Genomic DNA, 17,500 nt, shown 5'->3' on the forward strand with positions numbered 1-17,500 from the left:
AATCAGCAAATGCTAAAAAAAGAAAACATGCAGGATTTTGGATCGACAGATAATTGATTTGCTGTTCGCGTTTAACAACTCGTTAAAACAGAAGCTCTGCAAGAGATCCGTTAAGAATTCTGAATTAAGTTCTGGTGTCTACATTATTCCCCGTAAAGGTTGTGCCCAAGTCTACATCGGGGAGATTGGAGGAGATTGCTCAGTCACATCAGCCGAGCATAAAAATGTATGTAGGACAGGGGCCAATAACGGTGCCTTAGCCAACCACTGTCTTGATTTGGACCATCAGATTTCTTTTGACAAGGTAAAGATTATCTGCAAGTCGCATAACTCTAATAAAAGAAGAACAGTAGAGGGAGCACTCATCAGACAATTGGATACTTTCCAAGGAAACAAGGCCTTCACCTCCGAAGACGCTCTCACAGACCAGTTTATGTGCCTGACAGCCAATCTGCAATTGGATATTTTAGAAGAATTGCTTCTTCGGCCAGCAAGCGACTTAATTACCTATACAATAACAAGAAGACGCCTTCAAGAAATGATGATGCTCAAGGAAGACCCCCAGACTGGCAGTTTCCATTTCAGTTGCCCTTTTCAAAATTATGCATTTGTACTTTTATGTCCTTGTAAACTTTGTAATTTTTTCTCAGTACAGCTAAAGAGAACCTTAGTGAAGGTCGAAAGCTCCTGTTCTGTATCTAATCACTTAAATTTTGTTGTATAACGTGGCTTTTTCTTAACAATTCTCAGAAACCTGCAACAGCCTGAAGGTGCCTATTATGAGCGGAAATAGATGAGGGATGAGAATCATACACACACATATATACTGTGTATATATATATATATATATATATATATATATATATATATATATATATATATATATATAAAAACCCTCTGTTCAATAGTCACTTTTCATTCTGAATCCAAAATTCCTAACCCCTTAAGATATTTGGTGACGACTTACATTAATGGCTGCCAATAGCCTCACCCTCTTGGCCGTCAATAAACGCCAATAGTAGTGACGTTATATCAGTTTCAAGCTGTTCTCTGAATTATGTATAAAGATCATCCGTCTTCTCCGGTTCTCCCTCACTCATATTCAGACGTTAGGTATTCTGGAGGCGTAAGGGAACTATATTTATTTGTTACACAAGGACAAAGGAAAGAATTACAAAAATTTACACATTTTTTTTTAGAAAAATTAAAATTTAAAAAATGGGATTATGAACTGTGAGGTATTTCAAATATACAGCCGCTTCTTCGTATATCCATGAAAAATGAATATAACTACAATATATCTATAAATGGTCTACAGACACGGTGAATTTTATTTTTTTTTTTTTATTAAACCTGAAATTAGTGACAGGATATAGAAGTATAAGGCTCTTTGAGACACCCTGTAGCTCTTCTTTCTATAAACATCAAAAATAACAGTGACTGTAAAAAATATAAAGGAAATCGAAATACAGCTCCGCGACTGTCTCTCTTCTTTCAATAGACATAACGCATCAGCCACTGAACAAAGAACTGTGAAAGACCTTTATATGCCCTGTACCTCTTCCAGTATTAAACAGATGAAAAAGAACTACAGAAGAAAGTCTAGAATCCAAATTTGTTTACACCGGCCCAATAGAATCCAATGGTTCTTCTTCTGGCAGTGCCTGGCCCACGTCATCGCCGTTTGTTTACAATCTGAGTACATATGAGAGACTAGGGAAGTAAAAGTGAGGATGAGAGAAGGGGATGGAAATAGCGGTTTGGGATCTAAGAGAGATTAGGGGATGGAGAGGGGACACCGGAGTCTTGTCAAAATAGTTGGCCTGCGTTAGGCAGACGGATGAATGAGGCGACGAGGGGCGGGCGAGGGGAGGAGCAGAAAAGCCAGGATGGAGGGGAGAGAGGGGAAAAGAAACTTGACAGAAGAGAGGGAAAATACTTGATAGATAACGAACTAGAAAGATGAAGGTGGGGGAGGAAGGGAAATTTCATTCTGATTAACGGGAAGGTTAACGGTACGAGAAAATAAATATATGTTAAAGACTACTTTCTGTGATGTAACAACAATGGAAACGAACCAAATGTCTCCTCATTCAGAAAAGAAAATAACGACAAAGTCATCATCACAACTCCACAATAGAGAGAGAGAGAGAGAGAGAGAGAGAGAGAGAGAGACCCACAGTGGTGTCAGTTGTAGTTTCCGAATATATAAAGTTAAGCCGTCAGAGGAACAGGGTCCCGACAATAACTTTGTTTGTGTTAGCCTCCGTCGTAATTAAGTCTTTGTTTCTGCCAAAAGGTAATTGGTTTGTGACACAGGGTTTTGTTTGTAACAACTTCGGAAAACATCGCGTCTCCTTAGTATGCACGACGCCATCTCTGCGTCACTTCCGCAAAGCGCGTGACGTATGTCATACTCACATGACATTCAAATTCATAATTGCAGCCTTAAATAATTTCTCGTCCCAAAGTTTGGTCGTTACGTATTCTTGGTCGAATATGGAACGCGGAACTCTAGATGCGTTCGCTGATGACGAAACTACGCCTCAACCATCGAGTGAATAATTCACTGGTTTAGATTTTCATTATGTTTCATGACAGCGTCAGGAGAAAACGTTGCATTCACAGAAACGTATTAACTAAGCATGAAATATAAATGAAGACTCGGGTAATTTTCTGAATGCGAGTTATACACATAAAGCTGGATGATTTTCTTATCTACCGATACTAAATAAACAACACATAAAATCAGATGACAATATTATCTAATCACACGGTCCAAACACCAGGCAGAATAAACGGAACATTTGAAATTTATGATTGACTAATACGTCAAAAATTAATCATGGATCTTTTGACGGGAAGTAAAAAAGAAAATAAAAGTTAAAAATATGCAGTTCCCCATAGACTAACAATACAAGCAATATGCAAAGGTTTCAAGTCAAACATTAACGGCGAAAATACTAAAAAGCATAATATAATTATTAGGGGGATATATTGTTTGACTGTCTTTGCCATCAGATCCTGTGTATGTCATAAAAAATGTTGATGTTCTCTCTCTGTTTCTCTACCTCCTCCCCATTTATCTTAAGAAAATAGATAAGAAAGACACTAGCGATATAGCTAAAAGTTTTCACAAACATATTTTCCAGATATCTGTATTTTCTTGCGTGTGCATATATTTGCTCATAACAATAAACAACAGGGAAACTGCCAAGAGATTGTTTGTGCCATATGTAAACACGAATTCTTCCACCGTCTCAAAAATACAACTGAAACTCGTCTACAGCACGCCCGAAACATTACTCGGAAAATATCCTTACGAATAAACACCAGCTCCTCTTGAAACATCGAAATACTACAGACGTGTAACCTAATATTTGCCCAGTCGATCGCGGTGTTCAATAGGATGGGTCCCGAAGATGTGTCAACAGACGGGGGAAACTCCATTCTGAACAGACCGCCGCGCAATAGACGTTATTATCTTCGAATAAAGATTACAGATCCGGTGCTCAAGAAATGTCTTGTCTTTCTCTTCAGCAGTTATATAGCGAATGTCTTAAAAACAGTATTCATTAGTAAAGAGGTAGTCACAGGGAGGATGTAGGTTTAAGTCACTGCTTCAGAATTTCCAGGGCCTAACTTGTTTAATGCCTTTCTTATATGCAAAAGGCAATGCGAACGGAAAGGAAATTTATTACAATATCCAGGCTTTTGATGTTTTGTTAATTTAAAAGTCACTGAAAGGGATGCATTTAGCAGAATAGAACCGAATCTTATATGTTATCAGACAGCCTAACCAAAGCACTGTTAAAATGATGACTGATTTATCAGCTAGACATCACTAAAGCCGCTTTTAAACAGGTGAAAAATTTTTTACTTATTATAAGGACGTAGCTCTGTTTAAGGTAGATTTATCAGGGGCTGACCAGTCTCAGGGTTTGCCTTAAACGTTAAGCATTATATTGAGGTGATATCTTGTCCATGCTACATAATAAGAAATAACACGGCAAGTGAATCTGAAATGAGTTGGTCACGTGGAATTTCCTTCCTTTTTCTGTATTTATCAAACCATTTAATCTCCCTCTTTTTAATAATAGGAGGATTTATGGCCACTTAACAAGAGAAGTTCAAAAACACATTAAGCTTTAAGGACGTAGCTTGCTTTGGGAAGCTATGCCATGCACCCCTGTTTTTTTTATAATAAAAAATGGATAGGCAGGAAAACATCTCAGATGAACCGAGGTTATATAAGATTGCCCTAACCAAGGGGAGAGAGAGAGAGAGAGAGAGAGAGAGAGAGAGAGAGAGAGAGAGAGAGAGAGAGAGAGATTATAATTCAATAAAGAATTAACTAAATATATCCAAACAAAGAATTCCAAAATGCAATATAAATTCACTAAAGTTTCCAGACATGGCATTCGCACACATTAGAATTTCTTATCAAAGATAACAGATGAAATGTGGCAATGATAACAACAGAACTAAATCAAATCGAAGCAAATGATAGAATATTTCCACGTAAAGAGAAAGGAGTCATTTCAAGACGTGAGGCAGGAGAAACATGAAAGCTTCATAGATCTTCCTTTCGCTCCCAATAACAACTATGTTTCCTTCTTCCCTCTTCCTGACCCCTCTTCCTCTCTGAAAAACATTTCACCTATTTTTCCCTAAACCCCTCTTTCCCCTCGCTTAAGCATCCTTTCAGGTTAGACTGTGTATGTGTTTTTCGGCTATCATTCCTCCCCCTCTCCCTCGGCCTAATCTTTATCTCATTCTTCCTCTCCCCCACCGCTCTTCTCCTCTCCTACGGCTGATATTTTCCCTGGTGTGTGCTTTGCAGAGCCAAACAACGAAGAAGAAGAGAAGGAAGAGCTCGTAAGAGGAGCGAAGGAGGAGCAAGAGGAGGTGAATTAAGAAAATTATGTCGGGCGCAAGAGGCGAAGAAACCCGCGAAGCCTGAATCCACTCTGAGCATCAAGGGGGTTACAAAGAGAGGGATCTGAACCGGGCGAAAAGGAGAGCCCTGATCCTTTATACACCTGATTAAATTCCTTTTATGAAAATATGTTGGGGAAGAACAGAATTTCGCCGGTTGAATGAAGTGCTTACAACCCCTTTTCTATAGGGGAACTTATCTGCTTAAGCCGAAACAAAAGGCGATCTATTGTTCGTTTAAACAACTGAAACGTCCATAAAGCGTCTATTAAAATATACAAATGCTAGAACCATGATACCTAACCAATTTCTTGTCTGCACGTGGCTTCCTTTAAAGTAAAAATAATCATTTGAATTTCAGAATTGATGCACACCGCTTTAAACTATCTTTTCGTGGAAAAATATCATTGTGTAAGCCTTTGCTTAATGCACAAAATCTGTTTTTGAGGCTATAGAAGGCAAACCTCTCCGAGGAGAATTTCTGGAGAGTAACAATACAAAAACAGCAATGAAAATACAAAAGTATATAAACATTCATTTTAGACTGGTGTACAAAGAATCGTAGTCTCTTAAAAAAAATACCTCTTGTCATACTTACAGCAAAAATAAACCAACAAGAGATTCGCACTTTTGTAAACATACACATTCCGTTTGTTTTTCTCTGTCACTGAAAGAGAAACGAATAAACTCTCTCTCTCTCTCTCTCTCTCTCTCTCTCTCTCTCTCTCTCTCTCTCTCTCTCTCAGTCCGTCTGGTGGGAGTATCTATGGATGGGTCTTTCCTATCCATTTATTTTCTCCTAAAAGTGCAATCCACATCCTTCCATATTTTTAAACTCTGTTTGCGATGTGTATTTTTATCCTTTCCCATTACTTACTTGATCGGAGAAGCTACACAATCTCTCTCTCTCTCTCTCTCTCGTTCACCAAATAGAATGTTATTATCCAGTCATGCTTTTTAAATAGCTGTCACTTTCACGTTCGCTCGGGACTGCGGAACCACCATCAAAATACATTGAAAAGTTTGCCAACAATATTAGAAAACTGAGGGTTAGAAAACTGAGGAACGTGTTTATAAGAGCAACACCGACCTGAAAAGCCTTCACAGTGTCTTATTTCACGAATACAATTCGTTGCGGGTCATAGGAAGCTTTATAAATACCAAACATAAATAAGTACAGAGAAAGAAACAATAAATGCGCCCAGTAAAATACAAGTATGCGAATGGTACTCACGAATGCAGGCACCTCCACTTGACAAAAGTTTCCTGTTGCTAGGTCAGGGTCACAGCCATCAATATTCATTGCAGCATCCATCTGCCCAAGAGCCCAGCCGACCTACCAGAGAGAAAAGCACCATATGGATTTATCTGGTAAGCATTTCAGTGTTCTTACTAACAATAAAGGTGTGGAACAAAAACTACCAAAACAAACAAATGAACATTTTAGAGAAGCCATTTACTAATGGACTGGGCCAACCTACGAGGTAATAGCCTTCGTTTTCCTTGTAGTGTGCTTGTGCTTAGGCAGACGGGCAAACGGTAAAAGGAGAAAATAACATAATACTTATTATAACGACCAAAACTCCTCATTTCTGCTGTATTTCTAAATGTCATAGGCATGCAATATCTTTAAAAACCCGTGAATGGTTAATGACCAAGTTTATGACCAATTATTAAATAATAAAAAATATCAAATGACAAATGATATCATGATAGCTAAAGTCGCTCATCCTTTTCATCTAAACTTCTAAACATCTCTGCTCTCAAGGGTACACGATCTCTGTCACCCTTGAAGATAAAACTTTCCTGACCTGAGGACAGAAGACTGATTAGTAACGCCTACATTCATTCTCCACTCTGTAAACAGTATAGAAAGATTTGAAATGCTTTGTTCGACCTACTTTACATTAGATTGACTTTCATGAAATCTGGGGTGCCAAGCCCAGCACTGGGGCACTTTGGGCAATTCAGCTCTTAAGGCGATGAAAAGAGGGAGCAGGCGAGGTCGAACAGAAAGATAGAGAGATCTAGAGAATATAAGAGATGAATTACCAGAATCTAAATATCGTGCTGCGATCGTGTTATCATCAAGTATATTCCCTTGTTAATTACAAACGTATGATGCTGACCTTTTTCGGCATATGGACTTCAGGCAGTAGATTGAAATTGAAATGCGACAAAGAATGGGCATCATTTAAACCGCGACCAACAAATACGAAGGTTTGTTGTCAGGGATCGATTATGGAACCTTTAGACTTGCTGGCCTCTTCTATACGACTTGGTGATCGGAAGTACCATTTTTAAAATCAAGATTTGTTTTCTGTGACTGAATGTCAGTAAGAGAAATAACATGCCTCTCCAAATATCACTCCGTGAGATGAGTTTAGATAAGTACCAGATTAAAAATCGATAATTTAATCAAGAGCATCATGGTCAACCATTACCAACTTTAAATCATGGATGTTCATGGTATCGGTGGAGATCAATCTAATTTCTTACAAACTTTCAGGTATGGGGATTTTATCTTTTGACAAAAGGCAGCGATCTTCAAACCTTTGAAATTAGTTTGCAGTATTTATTCGTTTTAGACCTTTTCAGCGAGATGCTGCTGGTTTACTCGATCCCAAATTTTAGAATTATTCAGTAAGATCGATTCAGAAAGGAAGGATTTTCATAAATTAATACTAAAACATTAGGATTTAGGAGACTAATAATTAAGTAACTAACTTCTATTAGATAAAACGCAAATAAAAGTGTTTTTCACCACGATGAACGGCCATTACCAACTGTGTGTGAAAGGTCCTAAGTAAAACATTAAAAGTCACTGCATTTTTTATGTCTACAACTGGGGAGAGACTAAACTGTGATTACTAACATTTTTGGTTTTATTTTCGCCGGAGCTCTTTACCATTATTTTCCAAGTAATTGATTTGAAATTCAGCAGGATTGCTTACAGAGCAAACATCATAGCCTTTCTTTTTTGGTATGCTTATTTGAGGAGACACTACATTAGAATTCCTTGACGTATGGAAAGTCACAATGCAAGACACAAATTCATGAACACAGTTGTGGGAAAGATTCTTTTGGAATGAAGGAAGAACATGATGCATTCCTTCTTGACACCAAATTTCTTCATTCTCCTGTATTATAATCCCAAAAATTTAATCGTTCGAGTAGTAAAATGCTCGAACGCTCCTTTCTTTCCTAGAAAAGAGATATGATAACTCAGGCCCTTATCTTCACGAGGGGTAAAGCATTATTGAATAGGTCGTCTCAGATAATAGCAAAATATGGTAACATATTACAGTAACAATATAAGAAAAATTTTAGCCGGTTAAAACAATATATATTACTGTATGTTAAGAAGTCTACAGATCACAGCAGTGAGTAACGAATCCCAAAGTTTAAGGTCACAGACTCTTAAAATTTACGGAATCATGCAAGTACTCGAAAAACTATTTTCGAAAGAGAGAGAGAGAGGGAGAGAGAGAGAGGGGGGGGGGGAGAATGACACTTGCTATAATTCTAAAGCGAAGTCTTCTCACGGTATTAGGCAACTCTGCTACCTTGCCATGCTAGTCTAATAAGAAGCAGATATCACGACCGTTCATTGAGAGTTTAAATGTCTACGATTCTTCAGTTCTGTCGCTAAAGTCTTACTATTCATGGATAATGATAAGGATATCAAATTGTTTTTCGACAAACCATTAACTGATTTATGTTACTTTATCCTTATACAGCGAAATTTTGTAAGTTTCACGATAATACATAGTCTACAGTACGTGAAAAAAAAGTGAAGCAAAAAAACTCAGGAGTATGTGAAGTCAGAAAAAAAATGGCAAGAATACATCTACTGCGTTTTGACCAGAAAGGTATCAAAATCAATGAAAAATTACGTAAAGGTATGAAACACATGAAGCTAATTAAGAAATTCAAGCAAAATCTGCGTGAGGAGCAAAATTCTTTTAAACAATGTTGATTATTTACAGCCAAAGACTTTGTACAGCCTGGTTAAAGGTTAACGAACTCCCAGCAGGAGCAGCAAGGGCTGAAAATTTTCCCAATAAACAATCCTCATAAATTTGACCGGTTATTCCCAAGAGCTTAGCAAATGGAAAAAGATTTTTCCCGAATTATCAGAGTTCGCACACCCTCAAAATTTCATTGATAGTTAGTTTTAGAAGAACCAGGCAGAAAAAGAGCCAGATATCCCAAGGTTAATAGAAATAGACAAAAAAAAGCAGAATTCCTAAGGCAACTTTGCATTACTTTAGTGGGTCCTCTTCTTTTTCAGTCGCCTGTGCTCTGCTCTTCACAACACAAAATCGGGTATCAGTTAACTATCAACCGTCTATATATATTTAAGCAGGTAAAAAGGTCAGCATGTCATGAGACACACGAAAGAAGAGGGCTATATTTCAACGAAAATTTAAACATGTAAAGAAGCTTCATTTCCATGACATTTAACCATGATCAGATATTCCTGGAATGCCACCTAAATGCTGAAACATTTTTTTAAGGGTATTACGTCATTCTGCTATCATGCACACTCTCACTGAACTTTAGAACTTCATAATGCTTACAAAAGTGCAAAAGCTAAGTTTTTATATTCATTTCATTCTGGTTAACAGTACAAAAGAGGGCAATTAATCACGTCATTTTCTTTCTTGTTAAAACACTTTGACATAGTTTATACAAATAACTCATTTCAATGATGCTCTCCTCTTGACTGGGTGCCATTTTTTACACTAGCAAAATGTCTAGATGGTGCCTGTACAGTTTCTTTATTATTTTACCTTTAGACTACTTACTCTCTATAACAGTCCTACCACTCATCGAAGATTCGTTTATTTGTGCTATGCTGGTAACCGAAAATGATAAACAAAAAATGTAGCTCGTTCTCCTGACATAAGCAAGGAACCAAATCTTGACAATAAGCTAGTAATTATTTATTAAGAAAAGTTCAGTCAAATGGAAATCAACAGATTCCGTTAGTCATTACAGTATTTTGGGAGAGATACAGGCCTCTATATTAGTAGGAATCCCCGTTAAAACATCAAAACCTATAGCCGTGTCTGAGTATCATTTTGCAGTGCCCAAAATTGCTTGTTATTTCTGCATTGTCATTTTTTTTTTATCTTCTCATTCTGAACAACTGTTCTTCCATACCACGTCCGTCGGAAATGAGTAGTTACCAAGGTATTGATATTGTCAAGAAATTGACTTATGTTAGTGGCCATATTTTTTCATGAATATTTTTAGGTGGTCTTTATTCTGAAGTGCTAAACCTGTCTGCCTTTTTTCGCACATAGGACGCGGAGCCCTACGCTAGGTCAAGTTGAGGAATGACTCGTTAGGCTGTAATGCAGAACTTTAAATAATATCTAAATAAAATAAAAAAAAACTTATTATCTATCGCCTCACGCGCTTTGTTTTGAACAAATGGTCCAAAACATTTTACTTTGCCATAACTATAATATCTTCGGCAACCATCACCTTTACGAAGAGTGGATCATTGTCAGAGTGACAGCCTTAAGTTAAAGTGGCTGAAGTATGAAACATAAATGATATATATATATATATATATATATATATATATATATATATATATATATATATATATATATATATATATATATATATATATATATATATATATATATATATATATATATATATATATATATATATATATATATATATATAGCGTTAACAGGTTCTCTCTTACTTATTTTCAATATCAAAACCGTGCAAAACGAATTTTCAAACATCTGTGTTGTAAGCATTAAACACCATTTGACAAAAAAAAGTAATCAGTACCAAGGGTCATCTACATGCTTACATTAAATCGTCTTGTTCACCTTCAAGGTAGAAAATTATTTTCCCGCTTAAAATATCCCTGATTCCTCCCAGAATATAAGATGGAATCTAAAAGTTTCATCAGTCAGAAGTTCACGCAGCCCTCTTCTGGAAGGCGAGCTCTAGCTGGAAATGTCATGCGGTAATGGATAACTTTACAACACGCTGGAGAGACCGGACCAGCTGTTCACCCATATTCCCAACTCTTTTATACCGAAAGATTGGGTTGAAATATAAGGCAAATTGACACGCACTGTCTAGTGATGTAGAAGAGAGAGAGAGAGAGAGAGAGAGAGAGAGAGAGAGAGAGAGAGAGAGAGAGAGAGAGATGTTCAAAGTTAAAGCTTTCTATTCACTCTACTGTGATATGAGTGTATGTGTAAGGTGGGTGTGTGAGACAGACAGGTAGAGACTTAAGTCTGATTCATATTGCTATGAACTCTAGATTCAAATCCATCACTGTAGAAATATGACACGGACCAAATAACCCCGTAAGGGACAAATACAAAAAATCTCAGAGCAAATAGTCAAATTTTGAGAACAAGTTATTGATCTCTTAAACTCATAAGCATATTTCACTGAATACGGATATAGACCGTTCCATTAACTGTCAACACTATACAAATTACAGAATAAACAATGAGGAAAACACGGATAAGTCTGAAGAATTAAACACAAATGGCCTTCATTTATAAAAAATTGTTTATTATTTCAAACTTAAGAGGTAACAGCTAGAGATCCAAATTTCGGACAATTTTTACCAAAATAAAATAAAGAAAGCACTTCTTTATTCAAATATATCGTAAAAACCGGAATGTGTAGCCAAAAGGCAACATGTTCATGAGTCCTACAATATAAAGAACCTATATTGCTGTCATGTATGAAGTATTGGTCACTAACTAATTTTAGAGAATGTCGGTGGACTTTTGAATTAATCTATACATAGTATTTAGACTAACGTTCACATATTAAATTTCCATGTCAAAGACAAATGAAATTTATTTAATGAATTATTTCCCCTCTCTCGAATGAAACTTTAACATAGAAAGAACATACAAATATTGGTATACTGAAGTTTTATGTGAAAGAAAAGGACAACGAATGCCCCGAAGTCACTGCTTCTGGCCCTACAACTTCGCCCCTTTCTAATGTAGCCGGACCAAGACGCGTATGCATGCATCTACAAGTTAAGTATATCTTAGTTTAACCAGACCACTGAGCTGAAAATGTGTCTACCTTGTATACCCAAGTTTAAGTCTTTCTATGGCAAAATATACATGTTGAGACCAATAATTACAATTAAGCAGGAAGCTTAGTATGGTATCTATAATAATAAAATCCGAGTGGATCTTGTTTCTCCTCCCCCTGGTAACAGTAGGGGAGACATAACACAGCCACCCTCCTCCTGCAAACCTGGTTGTCCACCCCGGGTGGGGCAGGGTAGGTAGGGATGGGGGGGTTGGGGGAGGATAGCAGCGCCGGGTTCCAGCTCGCGTAGCGCGCCAGCAAGCTCGTTCTACAATAATAATAATTAAACAATGAAAAAACAGTATGATCCGCCAGAAACAATTAGGCGTCGGTCACTATAATTACATTTGTAATTATAAACCCCGACCGAACTGGTCGAGTAGCTGTAATAATGATCATTCCTTCAAAACGGATGATACCCGAACTTCACCAATGTAGACATGGCTATACAATGGAAAACGCCGATTTTTAATTTGCTATAATGATGTCATTATCGTTGTGATGTGAACCATACAACAATCATTATTTTTCAATGCTAGTATTAAAATAATGATTTGGAGAAAAAGGAAATTGTGCAAAAAAATTAAATATTATTATTCTCCAAAGGAAGGGCTTCCTGGACAACACGTGCTGTGACGTCAGCTCACTTTACCCTTCACAGGCATCCCCCACAACAGCCCCCTCGCCCCTCCACACACACATACACACACAGACACACACACATACACACAGACATGCCTGGCAGGCAGACTGTCCATTTTTGATAGCCTTTTTCCGTCCCCCCTTCAGGCAGGATCTAAGCTAGTATTTCAGAATCTATGCTCGTATTTTTTTTAGGAAGCTCTCAACTTATCATCTGCTTGTTCATAGATATACAGTTGCCATTTTTAGTGCTGTTGATGTCATTGTTGTCGCAAGCAAACCACAAAACAAGCTTATAGGATATGAAGTCATGAGGTTGAGAAGGGTGGTTGGAACAATGGGGAGAATATAAAGATCCATGATGAAATACATTCTTGCATTATATATATACATACATATACATATATACATATATACATATATATATATATATATATATATATATATATATATATATATATATATATATATATATATATATATAGTATATATACATATATATATATATATATATATATATATATATATATATATATATATATAAATAGATAGATAGATAGATAGATAGAGACAGAGAGAGATACCTGTGGGTGGGTGTGTATGTTCTATTGCGAATGTCACTCCTCACTATATACTTCAGCAAGTATTTCCCTCGCCTTTGGCACATGTGTGAGCTGTCGGCGGAGCAAGATCACGAGGACTTTTTAGCTCCGGCAGGATACTTATTATAAGAACAGTCAAGAGTCCCGAAGGTCAGGAGTCAAACCGCAAGGACCTGTGGGAATCGGTCGCCAAAGGAAGCGTTGTTGCGGAGGGAAAAAAAAGAAAAAAAAAACGACGAGTCAGGATGAACAAGGCGAATGAGAGAAGGAAGAAGAAGAAGCAGAAGATAAAATTGATAATCACTTCCTTCGTTCTGGTCTGTCTTCAGATCCATGGTCGGCCTGATCGGTGTTTACCGCTTGTTGGTGCTCCTTTCTCTGGGTCCCGGATGTCTTTGTAAAGACTCGTTATAGGATTTCGATAACGACTTCCTTTACTCCGTCTTATTTACGCAAATGAGAGAGAGAGAGAGAGAGAGAGAGAGAGAGAGAGAGAGAGAGATAATGCTGCAAATGCATTCGATTCAATAAGAGAAACGGCAAGCGCGGGAAAAAGGGTATTTCCGATGGTTAAGAATAACACAATGGTAACAAGAAAAAATGCGCCGAATTTTCTTCAGCGCAATCGAGGTTTCTGTACAGCCGCTACAGCATATAATCAAGGCCACCGAAAATAGATCTATCTTCCGATGGTCTCGACATAATGCTGTATGAGCCACGGACCACGAAACTTTAACCACGACCCAGTGGTGGCCTATCCAATATCGTTGCCAGAAGCACGATTATGGCTAACTTTAACCTTAAATAAAATAAAAACTACTGAGGCTAGAGGGCTGCAGTTTGGTATGTTTGATGATTGGAGGGTGGATGATCAACGTAACAATTTGCAGCCCTCTAGCCTCAGCAGCTTTTATGATCTGAGGGCGGGCAGGAAAAGTACGGACAGACAAAGCCAGCACAATAGCTTTCTTTTACAGAAAACTAAAACATGCGCAGAAGTTTCTTCGGCGCAATCGATTTTTCTGTTCAGCGAATAATGCTGTATGAAACTCTCAGCCACGGCCCGGTGGTGGCCTGTTTGTTAGCACCTATAGCGGTGCCAGACGCACGATTATGGGTAACTTGAACCTTAAGTAGAATAAAAACTACTGAGGCTAGAGGACTGCAGTTTGGTATGTTTGATGATTGGAGGGTGGATGATCAACATTCCAGTTTACAGCCCTATTCGCCTCAGTAGTTTTTAAGATCTGAGGGCGGACAGAAAAAAGTGCCGACGGACAGACAAGTAGCCATCTCAATACTTCTCTTTTACAGAAAACTAAAAATTAAAATGAAATCCTAAAACTTTAATAAATGAGCCTCACGATCGGTTCAAGAAAAACAATTAATGCTTTACGAGTGAAACCTGAAATTTCATGCAATCTTAGTAACTGTATCTTGTAACAGTCGGTCGCTAAACATGAGGCAAAATATAAACATATTTTCGCACTTAATTTTCTCATTCTGAAGATACCTCTTAAAACATAGGATAAATGATACAGAATCTGATACAAGAATAATAATAACATGATAATATAAGGCTAAGTGAATATTCAAACGTAATACGGACGCATTTGATACACCGCTTGTAATTTATACGCTTACATACATACATACATACATACACACACATATATATATATGTATATATAGATAGACAGATACATACATACATATATTATATTATATATATACACACACACACACATATATATATACAGTACATATATACTGTGTATAAATATATATATATATATATATATATATATATATATATATATACATATACAAGAGAGAGAGAGAGAGAGAGAGAGAGAGAGAGAGAGAGAGAGAGAGAGAGAGAGAGAGAGAGAACATTTGCACAGACAACAAAGCAGCTTATATATTATATATACATACATATATATATGCATATAAATATGTGTACATATATACATATTTATATATGTGTGTGTGTCTGTATGTGCGTGCGTGAAAAAGTCACTGAGATATTGTTAAGATTTGTGGGAGAAGCAAATGTCACGTGATTTGATCTGCTACATCCGTGGAAGTTCTTGACGAGGAAACACAGATAAGAAGATTGTCCTTCGGGAGACACCTGAAGGCGAGTCAAGCCCTTTGAGATGCGAGGTGAAGGATCTTTTTATCGTCAGTTTAGGATCTTTCTTGAATAATGACGACTGTTCTTTTATTGTGGGAAGGTATCTTGACTGAATGTAAAGGAAGTGGGGAGAGAGGGAGAGAGAGGTATCCATGGCAAATGAGGTGCTTGTAGTACTCAAGGTTACACGCACACACATACATAGACACACACACACATAAATATAATATATACAGTATTTATGTGTGTGTGTTTATATATATAATATATATATATATATATATATTATATAAACACACACATATACTGTATATATATGTGTGTGTGTCTGTGTATGTAACCTTGAGTACTACAAGCACTTCATTTGCCATGGATATCTCTCTCTCCCTCTCTCTCTCTCTCTCTCTCTCTCCCCAAATTCCTTTACATTCAGTCATATATATATATATATATATATATATATATATATATATATATATATATATATATATATATATATATATATATATAGATAAATATACAGATACACACATTATATATATATATATATATATATGTGTGTGTGTGTGTGTGTGTGTGTGTGTGTGTGTGTGTGTGTGTGTGTGTAGAGTGATTCTTCATGAAACAACGCATGATGTGATGTTTATATAAATAGAACAGGGTTAAACTGCTTCCATGTATATGATCCCCAATCTACGTGTGCGATTAATATAACACCTGTTTTAAGCGCCAACGCAACCTCATTTTTAGCCTTTTTAATTTATTATTCCTTGCTCCGAGAGGTGCTCATATCTCCACATTCACTTACCGGTTAGTTAGTTTGTTTTTAATCTGAGTTTTCAGTGAGTCAAGAGAGATTTTTCTTTAGTGTACTTCGAAGGTCAAACGCGGCCCAAGGACCAGTCCATATCAGATATTGGTGTAATCCGGATGTGGATCGGGCGGCAGGAAACTGGGTAGCCTTGAGGGGTGTTACTTTGCACAGTGTTGCCTAGTTATTATTATTGTCATCATTATTATCATCACTACTGTTATTGTTGTTCATATTTGTATCTGCTGTTTATTCATAGCTGTTTTCTACATTTCATATGCGTTATTTGCTGTTTCTACAACCGGTACCTCGATCTATCGTTGGCTTTTGGAGGTTTTGTTTGGTGATTGGAAAATTGGACGGATGTTAAACCTGCAACCTCTTATCGTTCACACGTGAGTAAATGAATAAATGTATTATAAATCACAACAGACATATATGTAATTAGAAGGATTTTGCATTCTGAACCACGTCCACAGTGGGAAAACAGAAATGTTTTCGATCCAGAAGTTCCTGAATTAAAATAATTATATGGTACTATTTTTACAAGTTATACATGACCATAAAAATGATAATATTTTTCTCATTAAGATCAGTGAGTAAGTTATAATTCAGTGGTTGAAAACGCGAGCCATAAAATTAAGACTCTCTCTCTCTCTCTCTCTCTCTCTCTCTCTCTCTCTCTCTCTCTCTCTCTCTCTCTCTCTCTGCCTTTTACCTTATTTAAATATTCTCAGAAATGCTGCTTCTTTAAAATTTCAATTGCGTCACAAAATAATGATGCCAGCATCAGTGATCATTGATGTTAAAATGTCAGAAAATACTATATCGATCAATTAACTTATCTATTTCAACGAACTGATACTTAAATATGATTACTCCTTGGGAATTATTTATAATTTATGTCATAAAAGGCCACGGTTCTGAAAACAAAATGTACGACCTTGAGTTGACTCTCTCGAAGGTGAACACAAGAGAAATGAATTCATCCGCAAACCCTAAATTTATGCGTTGTTTGTTATCGTTCTCGTGAAGGATCCAAATAAATTTAAATGCTTTATTCTTGAACATAATGAACACAAAATCTCATATGGTAATTGAGAGTATGAAAATTGTCTATAAGAACTAAGGTTATGGGGCGCTGTAGATGCTTGACTAGATTTAAGGTAGCAATTTTTTATTCTTCGTAAATTTCCACGCGCCTCCCATGAAGATGGGATGGGGTAGCCATATATTTTCAAAAATTTCATTTTTCTAGCA

At 36.8% G+C, this 17,500-nt stretch overlaps 1 protein-coding gene across 1 annotated transcript in view; it reads right to left on the bottom strand.

The window, feature by feature from the left end:
* Positions 1 to 6,078: 6,078 nt before the first annotated feature.
* Positions 6,079 to 17,500, bottom strand: part of LOC136829352 (uncharacterized) — a 100,844-nt gene continuing 89,422 nt past the window's right edge. The window contains exon 4 of the mRNA XM_067087774.1: positions 6,079 to 6,274. Coding sequence (XP_066943875.1) covers positions 6,231 to 6,274 — 44 coding nt within the window. The 3' untranslated portion in view covers positions 6,079 to 6,230. The remainder of the gene's footprint in view (positions 6,275 to 17,500) is intronic.

Source organism: Macrobrachium rosenbergii, chromosome 44, assembly GCF_040412425.1.
Source record: "Macrobrachium rosenbergii isolate ZJJX-2024 chromosome 44, ASM4041242v1, whole genome shotgun sequence".
NCBI classification, from domain to species: Eukaryota; Metazoa; Arthropoda; class Malacostraca; order Decapoda; family Palaemonidae; genus Macrobrachium; species Macrobrachium rosenbergii.